The sequence below is a fragment of the Crinia signifera genome, chromosome 9 (genome assembly GCF_055691185.1).
Source record: "Crinia signifera chromosome 9, ASM5569118v1, whole genome shotgun sequence".
Classification (NCBI taxonomy): Eukaryota; Metazoa; Chordata; class Amphibia; order Anura; family Myobatrachidae; genus Crinia; species Crinia signifera.
The window spans coordinates 165,225,311-165,240,000 of NC_139225.1; the positions used below are offsets into that span (position 1 = coordinate 165,225,311).

At 52.6% G+C, this 14,690-nt stretch overlaps 1 protein-coding gene across 2 annotated transcripts; it reads right to left on the reverse strand.

Moving 5' to 3' along the window:
• Positions 1–5,320: 5,320 nt before the first annotated feature.
• LOC146036395 (TLR adapter interacting with SLC15A4 on the lysosome-like) lies at positions 5,321–12,674 on the reverse strand. 2 transcript variants are annotated; one of them, XM_083160381.1, is made up of 3 exons: positions 11,779–12,674; positions 6,974–7,020; positions 5,321–6,890 (listed from the first exon to the last, which is right to left on the reverse strand). In XM_083160381.1, the coding sequence occupies exon 3, from the start codon at positions 6,871–6,873 to the stop codon at positions 6,001–6,003; it is 873 nt and encodes a 290-aa protein (XP_083016507.1). In that variant the 5' UTR covers positions 6,874–6,890; positions 6,974–7,020; positions 11,779–12,674; the 3' UTR covers positions 5,321–6,000. The 2 variants fall into 2 exon arrangements, with proteins under 2 accessions (XP_083016507.1, XP_083016506.1); XM_083160380.1 differs by lacking the exon at positions 6,974–7,020.
• Positions 12,675–14,690: the final 2,016 nt, after the last annotated feature.

Consider the following 14,690-nt stretch of genomic DNA (forward strand, 5'->3'; position numbering starts at 1 on the left):
TATAGTTTAGGTAGAATATTTGATAGGATGTCTTTTTGTCACAGTGGCCTGTGCGGAGGGGGGTCCTCGAGGTTGGTGGCATTGAGGCTTAATTATGCGGCGGGGAGGGCCCCATGAGGGGGCTGGACTCCCCTGGGTGAGGTTAATTAATGAGCACTGGGTGTGTACAATTGGTGCCCTCGAGCCAATCGCTATCGGCTGGGGGTAAGAGCTCCTGGAAGTGCTTAGAGGTGTGGATATATATTTATTGAGGGCCTCTGGGACCACCTTCCGTGGGAATGTTTTTGGATTATTGTTTAAAAAATTGTATTGTTTCAATAAAGATGGCTGCTGTGGCCAATTTTATCCAACAAGAGAGTTATGTCATTTGTGGGGGGTAATTGGGCACAGCGATTAGACAATACCCTGTCATGTTAATTGGCAGAAATAGAGTAGGAAGTATTTGCTTGGTGCACGGTGCAGTTTGGTGGATTCTTATTCTGGATCAGTGATTTATTCACCTTACAAGATTCCAGAAAACCCTGCAAAGTCCTGTGGGGCGAGGGGCCTGGCCGATGTGAGCGGGTCATTATTCCCTGAAGAGTGCTACTGTACTATAAGTAATAAATGTAACACATCACTAATGAGATATTACATTAATGGCAAAATTAAAGAGATTTTGGAATTCTTATTTTGGGGACTCAGTCCTTCTGGATGTTGCACAGTAGATGGTGATGTCTACAAAAAAATCTTAGTATTGAATTGGTAAATGGAGTAAGAGCCCTGGGCGCTGTCTGGTGAGCACTTGCACAGGTGTCCTCGCAGGGTGAGCTTGTGCCGCACTTCTCGGGGTCGTTATAAATAACAGCCCAGAATAAACTGCTCAGCGGCGACAAATAAGAATCAGGGCATTCGCTGTTCTGCTCACATGATAGTGTGAGCTCGGTCTGATAATACCTGACACACTCATATCCTCACCTAGGCCAAAGAAGCAGCATTATTGTGAAAGCAGATGTACAGGCATGTGTACACCTACCTCTTACCTACATACCCGAGGGACCAGATTCCTGACCGCACACTATCACTACATACCGAATTATCAAACAGACCACATAGGGGAACACCTAGTGCCGGATGATCACACAGACCACATAGGGGAACACCTAGTGCCGGATTATCACACAGACCACATAGGTCCTCACCTAGTGCCGGATTATGACACAGACAACATAGGTCCTCACCTAGTGCCGGATTATCACACAGACAACATAGGTCCTCACCTAGTGCCGGATTATCACACAGACAACATAGGTCACACCTAGTGCCGGATTATCACACAGACAACATAAATGCACACCTAGTGCCAGATTATGACACAGACAACATAAATGCACACCTAGTGACGGATTATGACACAGACAACATAAATGCACACCTAGTGCCGGAATATCACACAGACAACAGAGGGGCACACCTAGTGCCGGATTATCACACAGACAACATAGGTGCACACCTAGTGCCGGATTATCACACAGACAACATAGGTCCTCACCTAGTGCCGGATTATCACACAGAAAACATAGGTGCACACCTAGTGCCGGAATATCACACAGACAACATAAATGCACACCTGCTGGATTATCACACAGACAACATAGGTCCTCACCTAGTGCCGGATTATCACACAGACAACATAGGTCCTCACCTAGTGCCGGATTATCACACAGACAACATAGGTCCTCACCTAGTGCCGGATTATCACACAGACAACATAGGTCCTCTCTTAGTGCCGGAATATCACACAGAAAACATAGGTGCACACCTAGTGCCGGATTATCACACAGACAACATAGGTCCTCACCTAGTGCCGAATTATCACACAGACAACATAGGTCCTCACCTAGTGCCGGATTATCACACAGACAACATAGGTCCTCACCTAGTGCCGGATTATCACACAGACAACATAGGTCCTCTCTTAGTGCCGGAATATCACACAGAAAACATAGGTGCACACCTAGTGCCGGATTATCACACAGACAACATAAATGCACACCTGCTGGATTATCACACAGACAACATAAATCCTCACCTAATGCTGGATTATCACACAGACAACATAGGTGCACACCTAGTGCCGGATTATCACACAGACAACATAGGTCACACCTAGTGCCGGATTATCACACAGACAACATAGGTGCACACCTAGTGCTGGATTATCACACAGACAACATAGGTCCTCACCTAGTGCCGGATTATCACACAGACAACATAGGTGCACACCTGCTGGATTATCACACAGACAACATAAATCCTCACCTAGTGCCGGATTATCACACAGACAACATAGGTGCACACCTGCTGGATTATCACACAGACAACATAAATCCTCACCTAGTGCTGGATTATCACACAGACAACATAGGTCCTCACCTAGTGCTGGATTATCACACAGACAACATAGGTCCTCACCTAGTGCCGAATTATCACACAGACAACATAAATCCTCACCTAGTGCTGGATTATCACACAGACAACATAGGTCCTCACCTAGTGCCGGATTATCACACAGACAACATAGGTCCTCACCTAGTGCCGGATTATCATACAGACAACATAGGTCCTCAGCTAGTGCCGGAATATCACACAGACAACATAGGTCCTCACCTAGTGCCGGATTATCACATAGAAAACATAGGTGCACACCTAGTGCCGGAATATCACACAGACAACATAAATGCACACCTGCTGGATTATCACACAGGCCCTTATTCAGATCTGATCGCAGTACAAATTTGTTTGGAAAATAGGCAAAACTATGTGCACTGCAGGTGGGGTGTCAGTACCTGGGAATTCTGTGGACCCGGGAGACGACCAGGAACCGGGGTAGCTTGAATGATGAAGGACCAGATGATGAACAGGAATCAGGGCCAGTCGTAGCAAGACCAGGATACACAGGTGACTGCAGTGGGTAGCACCCAGGTAGGGGGTGCGCAGGAGACTGTGACAGGCTGCAGCCAGACAGAAGGTACACCGGAGACTGGTGGTGATTGTATCCAAACGGAAGGTGCACAGGAGGTTGTTTGTAGAATGCACCCAGACAGGAGGTACACAGGTGATAGCAGAGGTTGTACCCAAACGGAAGGTGCACAGGAGGTTGCTTGCAGATTGCACCCAGACAGGAGGTACACAGTTGATAGCAGGGGTTGTACCTGAACGGAAGGTGCACAGGAGGTTGCTTGCAGATTGCACCCAGGCAGGAGGTACACAGGTGATAGCAGGGGTTGTACCTGAATGGAAAGTGCACAGGAGGTGGCTTGCAGATTGCACCCAGGCAGAAGGTACACAGGTAAGCAGGCTTGATTGCACCTTGAAGCAGTATGCTGGAGGTGCACAGATGATCAGAGGCTGATTGCACTTAGAGCCAGACGCTGGAAGTGCACAGGTGATCCGGACTGATTGCACTTGGAGCAAGATGCTGGAAGTGCACAGGCAGTCAGGAGAGCTCAGGACGCTGGTGTTCCCTAAGGATTGACAAGCGAAGAACTGGCGCCAGCTTGGTTTAAAGATGAGTCTTTTATCCCCCTTGGGATTCGCTGATAGGCTGCTGACTTCAGCCTGGATTGTATTGGCTGGCTTCACCAAGATGGCGCCTGCTGTGCAGACGCTGCGGCAGAGGTAGTATGCCTTGCGTCAGTGAAGTCCCCACAGGCCGGAAGCACTGCAGCATCCAGAGTGAGGGGACAGCTTCGGGAACTGGGACAGGGCACTCCGCGCCAGCGCAAGACAACCAATCAGAGCGGGCAGCGTCACCCACGCATAATGGTGACTCCCCGCGTCCTCCTGGTGTTCTGCTCAGATGCCCGAGACCACGCACCTGGACCAAATCCCGCCGCACCACCCGGACTGGTAAGCGACACACACGGACCGTGACATGGGGCAGATGTAACATCTATAGAGAGAGTTAAGGTCCATACACACTGGGAGACTATGCCCAGCGTGTATGGACAGCGATGATCATGTGCATACACACTGAGCGGCTTTCCCCCTGCCCGGGACCGACAGAGGGGGAGGATGGCGTTGCATAGAGGAGCGCTATGCAAAGCCGTCCTGAAAGCCGCTCATCTGCTGGTATAACTAGCAGATTAACGGTTCTCCCGGCGATGTTGTGGGAGTGCGCAGCAGCGCTCACCGCTCATCGCTGGGCCATACACACTGGGCGGATTTCAGCTCAAAGTCGCCCATTGTGTATGGGCCTTAAGACTTATGGGAGTTATTTTGTTTCTGTGCAGGGTAAATACCGGCTGCATTATTTTTTACACTGCAATTTAGATTTCAGTTTCAACACACCCCACCCAAATTTAACTCTCTCTGCAGGTTACATCTGCCCCACCTGCAGTGCACATGGTTTTGCCCATTTTCCGAACAAATTTGTACTGCGATCAAATCTGAATAAGGGCCACAGAGAACACAGGTGCACACCTACTGCGGGAGTGTCAGACAAACAACATAAGTGCACACTTAGTGCTGGATTATTACACAGACAACATACAGGTAGGTGCACACCTAGTGCTGGATTATCATACAAACAACATAGGTGCACACTTAGTGCATACCTCCCAAATGTCCCGCGAATCGTGGAAACGTCCTAGAATTGTGGGCATTCCCGCATCCCTCCCACCACCGGCAGTGTCCCGTGGCGGGGGGGCAGTTGGGAGTCCCCCCTGTCGTCCGTGAATAGACATTGTGCGTATGCACACAGCATCTATTCTTGCAGGCAGAGGGGCTGCGGGTATGCCCAGCAGCTCACAGAGCTTCGCTGCAGCGCCGTGAGTATAGGCCATGCCCCCTTTCCGATAGGCCACACCCTGTCCCTCCCCGGTGTCTCCGAAACTTGGGAGGTATGTTAGTGATGGATTATCAGACAAACAACATAGATGCACACTTAGTGCCAGATTATTGTCTCCCAGGGACCTGACTATGGGAATTAGGAACCCAAGCAGCAAATATTGGGTTCTAAACTGTCATTATTATTAGTGCACATTTACACTATGCCTAACCCAGGTGCCAGGTATTCCTCTGACATTGGCACATATCTGTGCACGCTCGTATTTGCTTCGGCCCCTTTAAAACCATCTCTGGCGTCTGACCCTTTCGGGGGACTCATCAGTTATGTTTCCATGACATTGATATTGCACTTATTTGATATATTAGTGAGATACAGGGAAGACCCCCAGGGCAGTGACCCCATGACAGAGGGTGCCCCTCCATGTAGACAGCACAGAGTCTATTACATAGTACAGATAACACTGACCAGGTTCAGAATACAAACGATTTATGTTATATACTGTATATATATATATTTCCATGTCACATAAGCAGGAATAATGCAGGGTTGGGGGACGAGATCTCTCAGGAGAAATGTGACTCTAAAGACGTCTCAAAGTAAGTGTTACATTTCCTCCAGATGGTGTCCTTGCTTTTCCAGAGTATGTTCACATGTGCATAGATGTGTTACAATTTAGGACACATCCCCATATCACGCAATTTGTTTGTCAGGACACTCTACAAAATCACGTGTTTTGCTAGTCAGGACCTGTCCCTACATCACGCGTTTCGCTAGTATGGATATGCCACAATATCATGCATTTTGCTTATCAGGACCTGTCCCTACTTCACGCATTTCACCAGTCAGAACATGCCCCTACATCATGCGTTTCGCTACTCAGGATATGCCACAACATCATGTATCTTGCTAGTCAGGACCTGTCCCTACATCATGCGTTTCGCTAGTCAGGATATGCCACAACATCATGCATCTTGCTAGTCAGGACCTGTCCCTACAACACGTGTTTCGCTAGTCAGGATATGCCACAACATCATGTTTTTTGCTAATCAGGACCTGTCCCTACATCACGCATTTCGCCAGTCAGAACATGCCAGGACATCCTGCATTTTGCCAGTCATTGAGATGACTCAGGCTTATTGTAGCCCCTGGTAGGTTGTGGATAAGCTGGATCACTTTCTGTTGTGCGCACCGCCGCTCTTTCTTAGGGCCGAGCCGCGTGACAAAGTTCCAGATTGTTTCCATTGTTCCTGGCTGGAGATAAGCAGGATGGGGGTAATGAACTCAGAACTGGTTGCGCTGCACAAGCACTGCAGAATGGCCTCTCTGGCTCTGGCCAGCTCAATGTTCTGCTCTTGGGACAGCTGCAGGCTCATCTGGTTGACATTGAGCCTGAGGATGTTGGACCAGAGCATGGGGTTGGGCGAGGGGTTGGTCAGTAGGGTCTCCTCGTAGCACTGCTTGTACAGCTCCTGCATCTTCTTTTCTATGAACCCATTGAGAATTGAGTTGGAAAAGGGGACAGGTGGGAACACGTTGCTGTCCTCGCTGTGCAGCACTCCTTCTGGTATCGGCCCACCAAGACTCTCAGCGGGAAGACTGCTGCCGGCAATGTCCACAGAGAGTAACACAGGCCCATCCTGGAACTCGCTTTCCAGGTCTAAGACGCAACCAGAGTCCTTCTTAGTATTGAGGACGTGGTCCCCACCGATGTGCAGGTCAGGGTAGTTTCTGTAGATGCTGGTGTACATACTGGACCAAGACGTGTATAGGTCCAGATTATTGTCTGTCGCTGGGTCTCTCTTCGGGATATACATTGCCTCTGATATGGGTCCTATGGTCTCCCTGGGACACGTCTGCTCGTGGACCTGAGGTTCTTTATGTGCACAGTCAGGAGTTGCTCCCTGGGTCTGGGGGACTTTCATCTCCTTACTGGTTGTGTCTCCTATGTTCGGAGTCCTGTTGTCATTCTCCCGGTCCTGCTGAGATGCTGGGTCCATCGGTTGCAGGTACATCACAGTGCTGAGGAACGCCTCCGCCATCATGTTGGTGGTTGGGGAGTCTGTGGGATCAAGCAGGAGAAAGCTGTCAGTGGGGGGAATATACAGCATTGCACATAGTAACTCTAGTTACCCCAACACGTACCCCCGTTTGGGATCCCAGCTGCAACCAGCACAATATTCTCTGCATAACTGTAGAAAGACAGATAGATATATAAATAGATAGATATGAGAGAGATAGATAGATAGATAGATAGATATGAAATAGATAGATAGATAGATATGAGATAGATAGATAGATAGATAGATAGATAGATAGATAGATAGATAGATAGATAGATATGAGATAGATAGATAGATAGATAGATAGATAGATAGATAGATAGATAGATAGATAGATAGGTATGAGATAGATAGATAGATAGATAGATAGATAGGTATGAGATAGATAGATAGATATGAAATATATAGATAGATAGATATGAAATAGATAGATAGATAGATAGATAGATAGATAGATAGATAGATAGATATGAAATAGATAGATAGATATGAAATAGATAGATAATTGAGATAGATAATTAGATAGATGATAGATAGATATGAGATAGATAGATAGGTATGAGATAGATAGATAGATAGATAGATAGATAGGTATGAGATAGATAGATAGATAGATAGATAGATAGATATGAGATAAAGAGCTAGATATGAGATAGATAGATAGATATGAGATAGATAGATATTAGATAGATAGATAGATAGATAGATATGAGATAGATAGATAGATATGAGATAGATAGATATGAGATAGATAGATAGATATGAGATAGATAGATAGATAGATAGATAGATAGATATGAGATAAAGAGCTAGATATGAGATAGATAGATAGATATGAGATAGATAGATAGATAGATAGATAGATATGAGATAGATATGAGATAGATAGATATTAGATACAGATAGATAGATAGATAGATAGATATGAGATAGATAGATAGATATGAGATAGATAGATAGATAGATAGATATAAGATAGATAGATAGACAGATAGATATGAGATAGATAGATATGAAATAGATATGAGATAGATAGATAGATAGATATTAGATAGATAGATAGATAGATAGATAGATAGATAGATATGAAATAGATAGATAGATATGAGATAGATATGAGATAGATAGATAGATAGATATGAGATAGATAGATAGATAGATAGATAGGGGATGCAGTTACAATCCTGGCGGTCGGGATCCCGGCGTTCAGAATCCCGACGCCGGAATCCTGACCGCCGAAATGCCGACACATTCTCCCTCCGTGGGTGTCCACGACACCCCTGGAGGGAGAATAAATTAGTGTGCCGAGCGTAGCGAGGCACCGGGCCCGCTGCTTGGCGAGCGCAGCGAGCCCGCAAGGGGGGGCGATCCACGTCCTCCCCTTGTCGGCATTTCGGCTGTCGGGATTCCGGCCTCGGGATTCTGAATGCCGGGATCCCGACCGCCGGGATTCAATACTGAATCCATAGATAGATAGATAGATAGATATGAGATAGATAGATAGATAGATAGATATGAGAGAGAGAGAGAGAGATAGATAGATATGAGATAGATAGATAGATAGATAATAGATAGATAGATAGATAGATATGAGATAGATAGATAGATATGAGATAGATAGATAGATAGATAGATAGATAGATATGAGAGAGAGAGAGAGAGATAGATAGATATGAGATAGATAGATAGATAGATAATAGATAGATAGATAGATATGAGATAGATAGATAGATAGATAGATAGATAGATAGATAGATAGTGCGATATGGACACTTTTTTATACAATTCGGACACATTGCTGCAACAGATCGCATGAATAGTGACACATAAAACGCCATTTTCCTGCGACTGCGTTCCCGTGCACCTCGCATTGCAGCCGCAGATCCTAAATATTCATGTCAGCCCATAGGCCTTGCTGGGATCGCATAGGATACGTTGTATGCAAACAATGATCCTGTACCAGCTGCAGGGTGAGATGGCGGGGTACCACATGTTATACCTTATCCTAGTGCATGGGGGGCTTTAGATTTGGGTGGGGGGTGTTCCAACTGAACTGGCCCCATTATGACATCATTGTATTCATCGATTCCACATCAATAAAAATCAATCTAAATCGATGTTGAGCTTTCAGGGCTAAAACCATACCCCCCAACATGGGACTGCCATGAAGTGGGCCAGTTCCCGCATGGCCATGCCCCCATTTTCACCGCTGTGGGAGCATGGCTATCAGCTCTGTGAGCTGCTGACCATGCCTCCAGCCCTTCAGGCTGCAGGAATCGATGCACGCGCACAGTGTCTATTCACGGGTGACGGGGGGGACTCCTTACTTGTGCATGTAGTAATATGGAGCTGCCGTATCTCTAGCCAATCAGAGGCCTCCGCGTCCGGCCAGTGGCTGCATTGACCGCATCGCTGTGATATCTATCAGAGGCCTCCGCGTCCGACCAGTGGCTGCAGTGACCGGATTGCTGGGATATCTATCAGAGGCCTCCGCGTCCGACTAGTGGCTGCAGTGACCGGATCGCTGTGATATCTATCAGAGGCCTCCACGTCCGGCCAGTGGCTGCAGTGACCGCATCGCTGTGATATCTATCAGAGGCCTCCACGTCCGGCCAGTGGCTGCAGTGACCGGATCGCTGTAATATCTATCAGAGGCCTCCGCATCTGACCAGTGGCTGCAGTGACCGGATCGCTGTGATATCTATCAGAGGCCTCCGCGTCCGGCCAGTGACTGCAGTGACCGCATTGCTGTGATATCTATCAGAGGCCTCCGCGTCCGTCCAGTGGCTGCAGTGACCGGATCGCTGTGATATCTATCAGAGGCCTCCGCATCCGACCAGTGGCTGCAGTGACCGGATCGCTGTGATATCTATCAGAGGCCTCCGCATCCGACCAGTGGCTGCAGTGACCGGATCGCTGTGATATCTATCAGAGGCCTCCGCGTCCGGCCAGTGACTGCAGTGACCGGATCGCTGTGATATCTATCAGAGGCCTCCGCGTCCGGCCAGTGACTGTATTGACCGCATCGCTGTGATATCCATCAGAGGCCTCCGCGTCCGACTAGTGGATGCAGTGACCGCATCGCTGTGATATCTATCAGAGGCCTCCGCGTCCGGCCAGTGGCTGCATTGACCGGATCGCTGTGATATCTATCAGAGGCCTCCACGTCCGGCCAGTGGCTGCAGTGACCGGATCGCTGTGATATCTATCAGAGGCCTCCGCGTCCGACCAGTGGCTGCAGTGACCGGATCGCTGCGATATCTATCAGAGGCCTCCGCGTCCGACTAGTGGCTGCAGTGACCGCATCGCTGTGATATCTATCAGAGGCCCCCGCGTCCGTCCAGTGGCTGCATTGACCGCATCGCTGTGATATCTATTAGAGGCCTCCGCGTCCGACCAGTGGCTGCAGTGACCGCATCGCTGTGATATCTATCAGAGGCCTCCGCGTCCGGCCAGTGACTGCAGTGACCGCATCGCTGTGATATCTATCAGAGGCCTCCATGTCCGTCCAGTGGCTGCAGTGACCGCATCGCTGTGATATCTATCAGAGGCCTCGGCATCCGGCCAGTGGCTGCATTGACCGCATCGCTGTGATATCTATCAGAGGCCTCCGCGTCTGGCCAGTGCCTGCAGTGACCGGATCGCTGTGATATCTATCAGAGGCCTCCATGTCCGTCCAGTGGCTGCAGTGACCGCATCGCTGTGATATCTATCAGAGGCCTCGGCATCCGGCCAGTGGCTGCATTGACCGCATCGCTGTGATATCTATCAGAGGCCTCCGCGTCCGGCCAGTGCCTGCAGTGACCGGATCGCTGTGATATCTATCAGAGGCCTCCATGTCCGTCCAGTGGCTGCAGTGACCGCATCGCTGTGATATCTATCAGAGGCCTCGGCGTCCGGCCAGTGGCTGCAGTGACCGGATCGCTGTGATATCTATCAGAGGCCTCCGCATCCGGCCAGTGGCTGCATTGACCGCATCGCTGTGATATCTATCAGAGGCCTCGGCGTCCGGCCAGTGGCTGCAGTGACCGGATCGCTGTGATATCTATCAGAGGCCTCCGCATCCGACCAGTGGCTGCAGTGACCGCATCGCTGTGATATCTATCAGAGGCCTCGGCATCCGGCCAGTGGCTGCATTGACCGCATCGCTGTGATATCTATCAGAGGCCTCCGCGTCCGGCCAGTGGCTGCAGTGACCGCATCGCTGTGATATCTATCAGAGGCCTCCGAGTCCGACCAGTGGCTGCAGTGACCGCATCGCTGTGATATCTATCAGAGGCCTCCGCGTCCGGCCAGTGGCTGCAGTGACCGCATCGCTGTGATATCTATCAGAGGCCTCCGAGTCCGACCAGTGGCTGCATTGACCGCATCGCTGTGATATCTATCAGAGACCTCCGCGTCCGACCAGTGGCTGCAGTGACCGCATCGCTGTGATATCTATCAGAGGCCTCGGCGTCCGGCCAGTGGCTGCAGTGACCGGATCGCTGTGATATCTATCAGAGGCCTCCGCGTCCGGCCAGTGGCTGCAGTGACCGGATCGCTGTGATATCTATCAGAGGCCTCCGCGTCCGGCCAGTGACTGTATTGACCGCATTGCTGTGATATCTATCAGAGGCCTCCGCGTCCGACCAGTGGCTGCAGTGACCGCATCGCTGTGATATCTATCAGAGGCCTCGGCGTCCGGCCAGTGGCTGCAGTGACCGGATCGCTGTGATATCTATTAGAGGCCTCCGCGTCAGTCCAGTGGCTGCAGTGACCGGATCGCTGTGATATCTATCAGAGGCCTCCGCGTCCGTCCAGTGGCTGCAGTGACCGGATCGCTGGAATATCTCTAACCCCCTATACTGTATTAGCGTTGTGCGTGTAGTAATATGGAGCTGGTCTTACCTGCTGCCGTATCCCAGGGATATCAGAGGCCTCCGCGTCTGCCCAGTGGCTGCATCCTCTGACCAGTGGCTGCAGTGACCGGATCGCTGTGATATCTATCAGAGGCCTCTGTGTCCAGCCAGTGGCTGCATCCTCTGACCAGTGGCTGCAGTGACCGGATCGCTGTGATATGTCTAATCCTCCGCTGACGAACTTTCAGCTCTTCCCTTTTCCATTTCCCAAACCTTCTGTCAGAAAGGAGAAGTTGACGCAGCTGAGCCTCTGTCACAAGTCATGAGACGGTTTATTTAGTAACCTCAGATATATGTGTAGTGATGCCGCCCTGTTCCATGACACCCCATGTGTCCAGTGCTTGGACAGTAAAGGTAAAGGTGATCACTCTCATTTATTGTCACATTCTCAGCTAATATGTTCCTGACCGGGTGTTGACATTAAAAACAGCTACGAAATGTCAGGGCCGTTTCTAGACAACCGCAGGCGGCCATCACAGCGCTGAGGGAGTCTAGGCTTACTTGGTGGCTACGGACAGGGGGAAATCCATTTGATGGTGAGCGATGGTAGATGATTTTCCCCTGTGCGCACAGCTGGGAACGCATTTACAGTCGCGCACAGGGGCCGGGCTTACCTGATCACTGGGCTCCGGACATTCGCATCCCAGAAATCAGGTCTGAATCAGGCTCCAAGCTATTGCTTGCTACAGTGCTAACTGGGCATCATACAGGTGGGATTGGCGCTGCCATCCATAGGCCCCCCTGCTGTATCACCATCCAGCGCTATTACATACTGCTGCGCCAATGAGCTGCCCTGACCGCAGCATCGGATTACCCAATCATCAACCATCAGCTGCCCACCGCCACCACATCGTATGACGGAGATCCCGGACCTCCCTCCCTGCCCGCACCCCTCTCTCCCTGACCGCACCCCTCCCTCCCTGCCCACACCCCTCTCTCCCTGACCGCACCATTCCCTCCCTGCCCGCACCCCTCCCTCCCGGCCGGCACCCCTCTCTCCCTGATCGCACCCCTCCCTCCCTGCCGGCACCCCTCTCTCCCTGACCGCACCCCTCCCTCCCTGCCCGCACCCCTCCCTGCCCGCTCCACTCCTTCCCTGCCCCCTCCACTCCCTCCCTGCCCGCTCCACTCCCTCCCTTTCCACACCACTCCTTCCCTGCCAGCACTACTCCCTCCCTGCCGGCACCCCTCCCTCCCTTCCCGCACCCCTCTATCCCTGACCGCACCCCTCCCTCCCTGCCCGCACCACTCCCTCCCTGCCCGCACCACTCCCTCCCTGCCCTCACCACTCCCTCTGTGCCGGCACCCCTCTCTCCCTGCCCACACCCCTCTCTCCCTGCCCGCACCACTCCCTCCCTGCCAGCACCAATCACTCCCTGCCCGCACCACTCCCTCCCTGCCCTCACCACTCCCTCCGTGCCGGCACCCCTCTCTCCCTGCCCGCACCCCTCTCTCCCTGCCGGCACCCCTCTCTCCCTGACCGCACCCCTCCCTCCCTGCCCGCACCCCTCCCTGCCCGCTCCACTCCTTCCCTGCCCCCTCCACTCCCTCCCTGCCCGCTCCACTCCCTCCCTTTCCACACCACTCCTTCCCTGCCAGCACTACTCCCTCCCTGCCGGTACAAAAAACCTCCCTGCCCGCACCACTCCCTCCCTGCCGGCACCCCTCCCTCCCTTCCCGCACCCCTCTATCCCTGACCGCACCCCTCCCTCCCTGCCCGCACCACTCCCTCCCTGCCCTCACCACTCCCTCTGTGCCGGCACCCCTCTCTCCCTGCCCACACCCCTCTCTCCCTGCCCGCACCACTCCCTCCCTGCCCGCACCACTCCCTCCATGCCAGCACCAATCACTCCCTGCCCGCACCACTCCCTCCCTGCCCTCACCACTCCCTCCGTGCCGGCACCCCTCTCTCCCTGCCCGCACCCCTCTCTCCCTGCCCGCACCCCTCTCTCCCTGACCGCACCACTCCCTCCCTGCCCGCACCACTCCCTCCCTGCCGGCACCAATCACTCCCTGCACGCACCACTCCCTCCCTGCCCGCATCACTCCCTCCCCACACCACTCCCACCCTGCCGGCACAAACTCCCTACCTGCCCGCACCCCTCCCTGCCCGCTCCACTCCCTCCCTTTCCGCACCACTCCCTCCCTGCCCGCACCCCTCCCTCCCTGCCCGCACCTCTCCCTCCCTGCCAACACCCCTCCCTCCCTGCCCGCACCACTCCCTCCCTACCCGCACCACTCCCTCACTGCCCGCATCACTCCCTCCCTACCTGCACCACTCCCTCCCTGCCGGCACCCCTCCCTCCCTGCCCCCCTCTCTCCCTGACCGCACCACTCCCTCCCTACCCGCACCCCTCCCTCCCCGCCCTCACCACTCCCTCCCCGCCCGCACCCCTCCCTCCCCGCCCGCACCTCTCCCTCCCCGCCCGCACCCCTCCCTCCCCGCCCGCACCCCTCCCTCCCTACCCGCACCACTCCCTCCCTACCCACACCCCTCCCTCCCTACCCACACCCCTCCCTCCCTACCTCCCCTCACCATTCCCTCCCTGCCCGCAACCCTCTCTCCCTGACCGCACCACTCCCTCCCTGCCGACACCAATCACTCCCTCCCCACACCACTTCCACCCTGCCGGCACAAATTCCCTACCTGCCCGCACCCCTCCCTGCCCGCTCCACTCCCTCCCTTTCCACATCACTCCTTCACTGCCGCACCACTCCCTCCCTGCCCGCACTACTCCCTCCCTGCCGGTACAAACAACCTCCCTGCCGGCACCACTCCCACTCTGCCCGCACCACTCCCTCCGTGCCGGCACCCCTCTCTCCCTGACCGCACCACTCCCTCCATGCCGGCACCAATCACTCCCTGCCCGCACCACTCCCTCCCTGCCAGCATCACTCCCT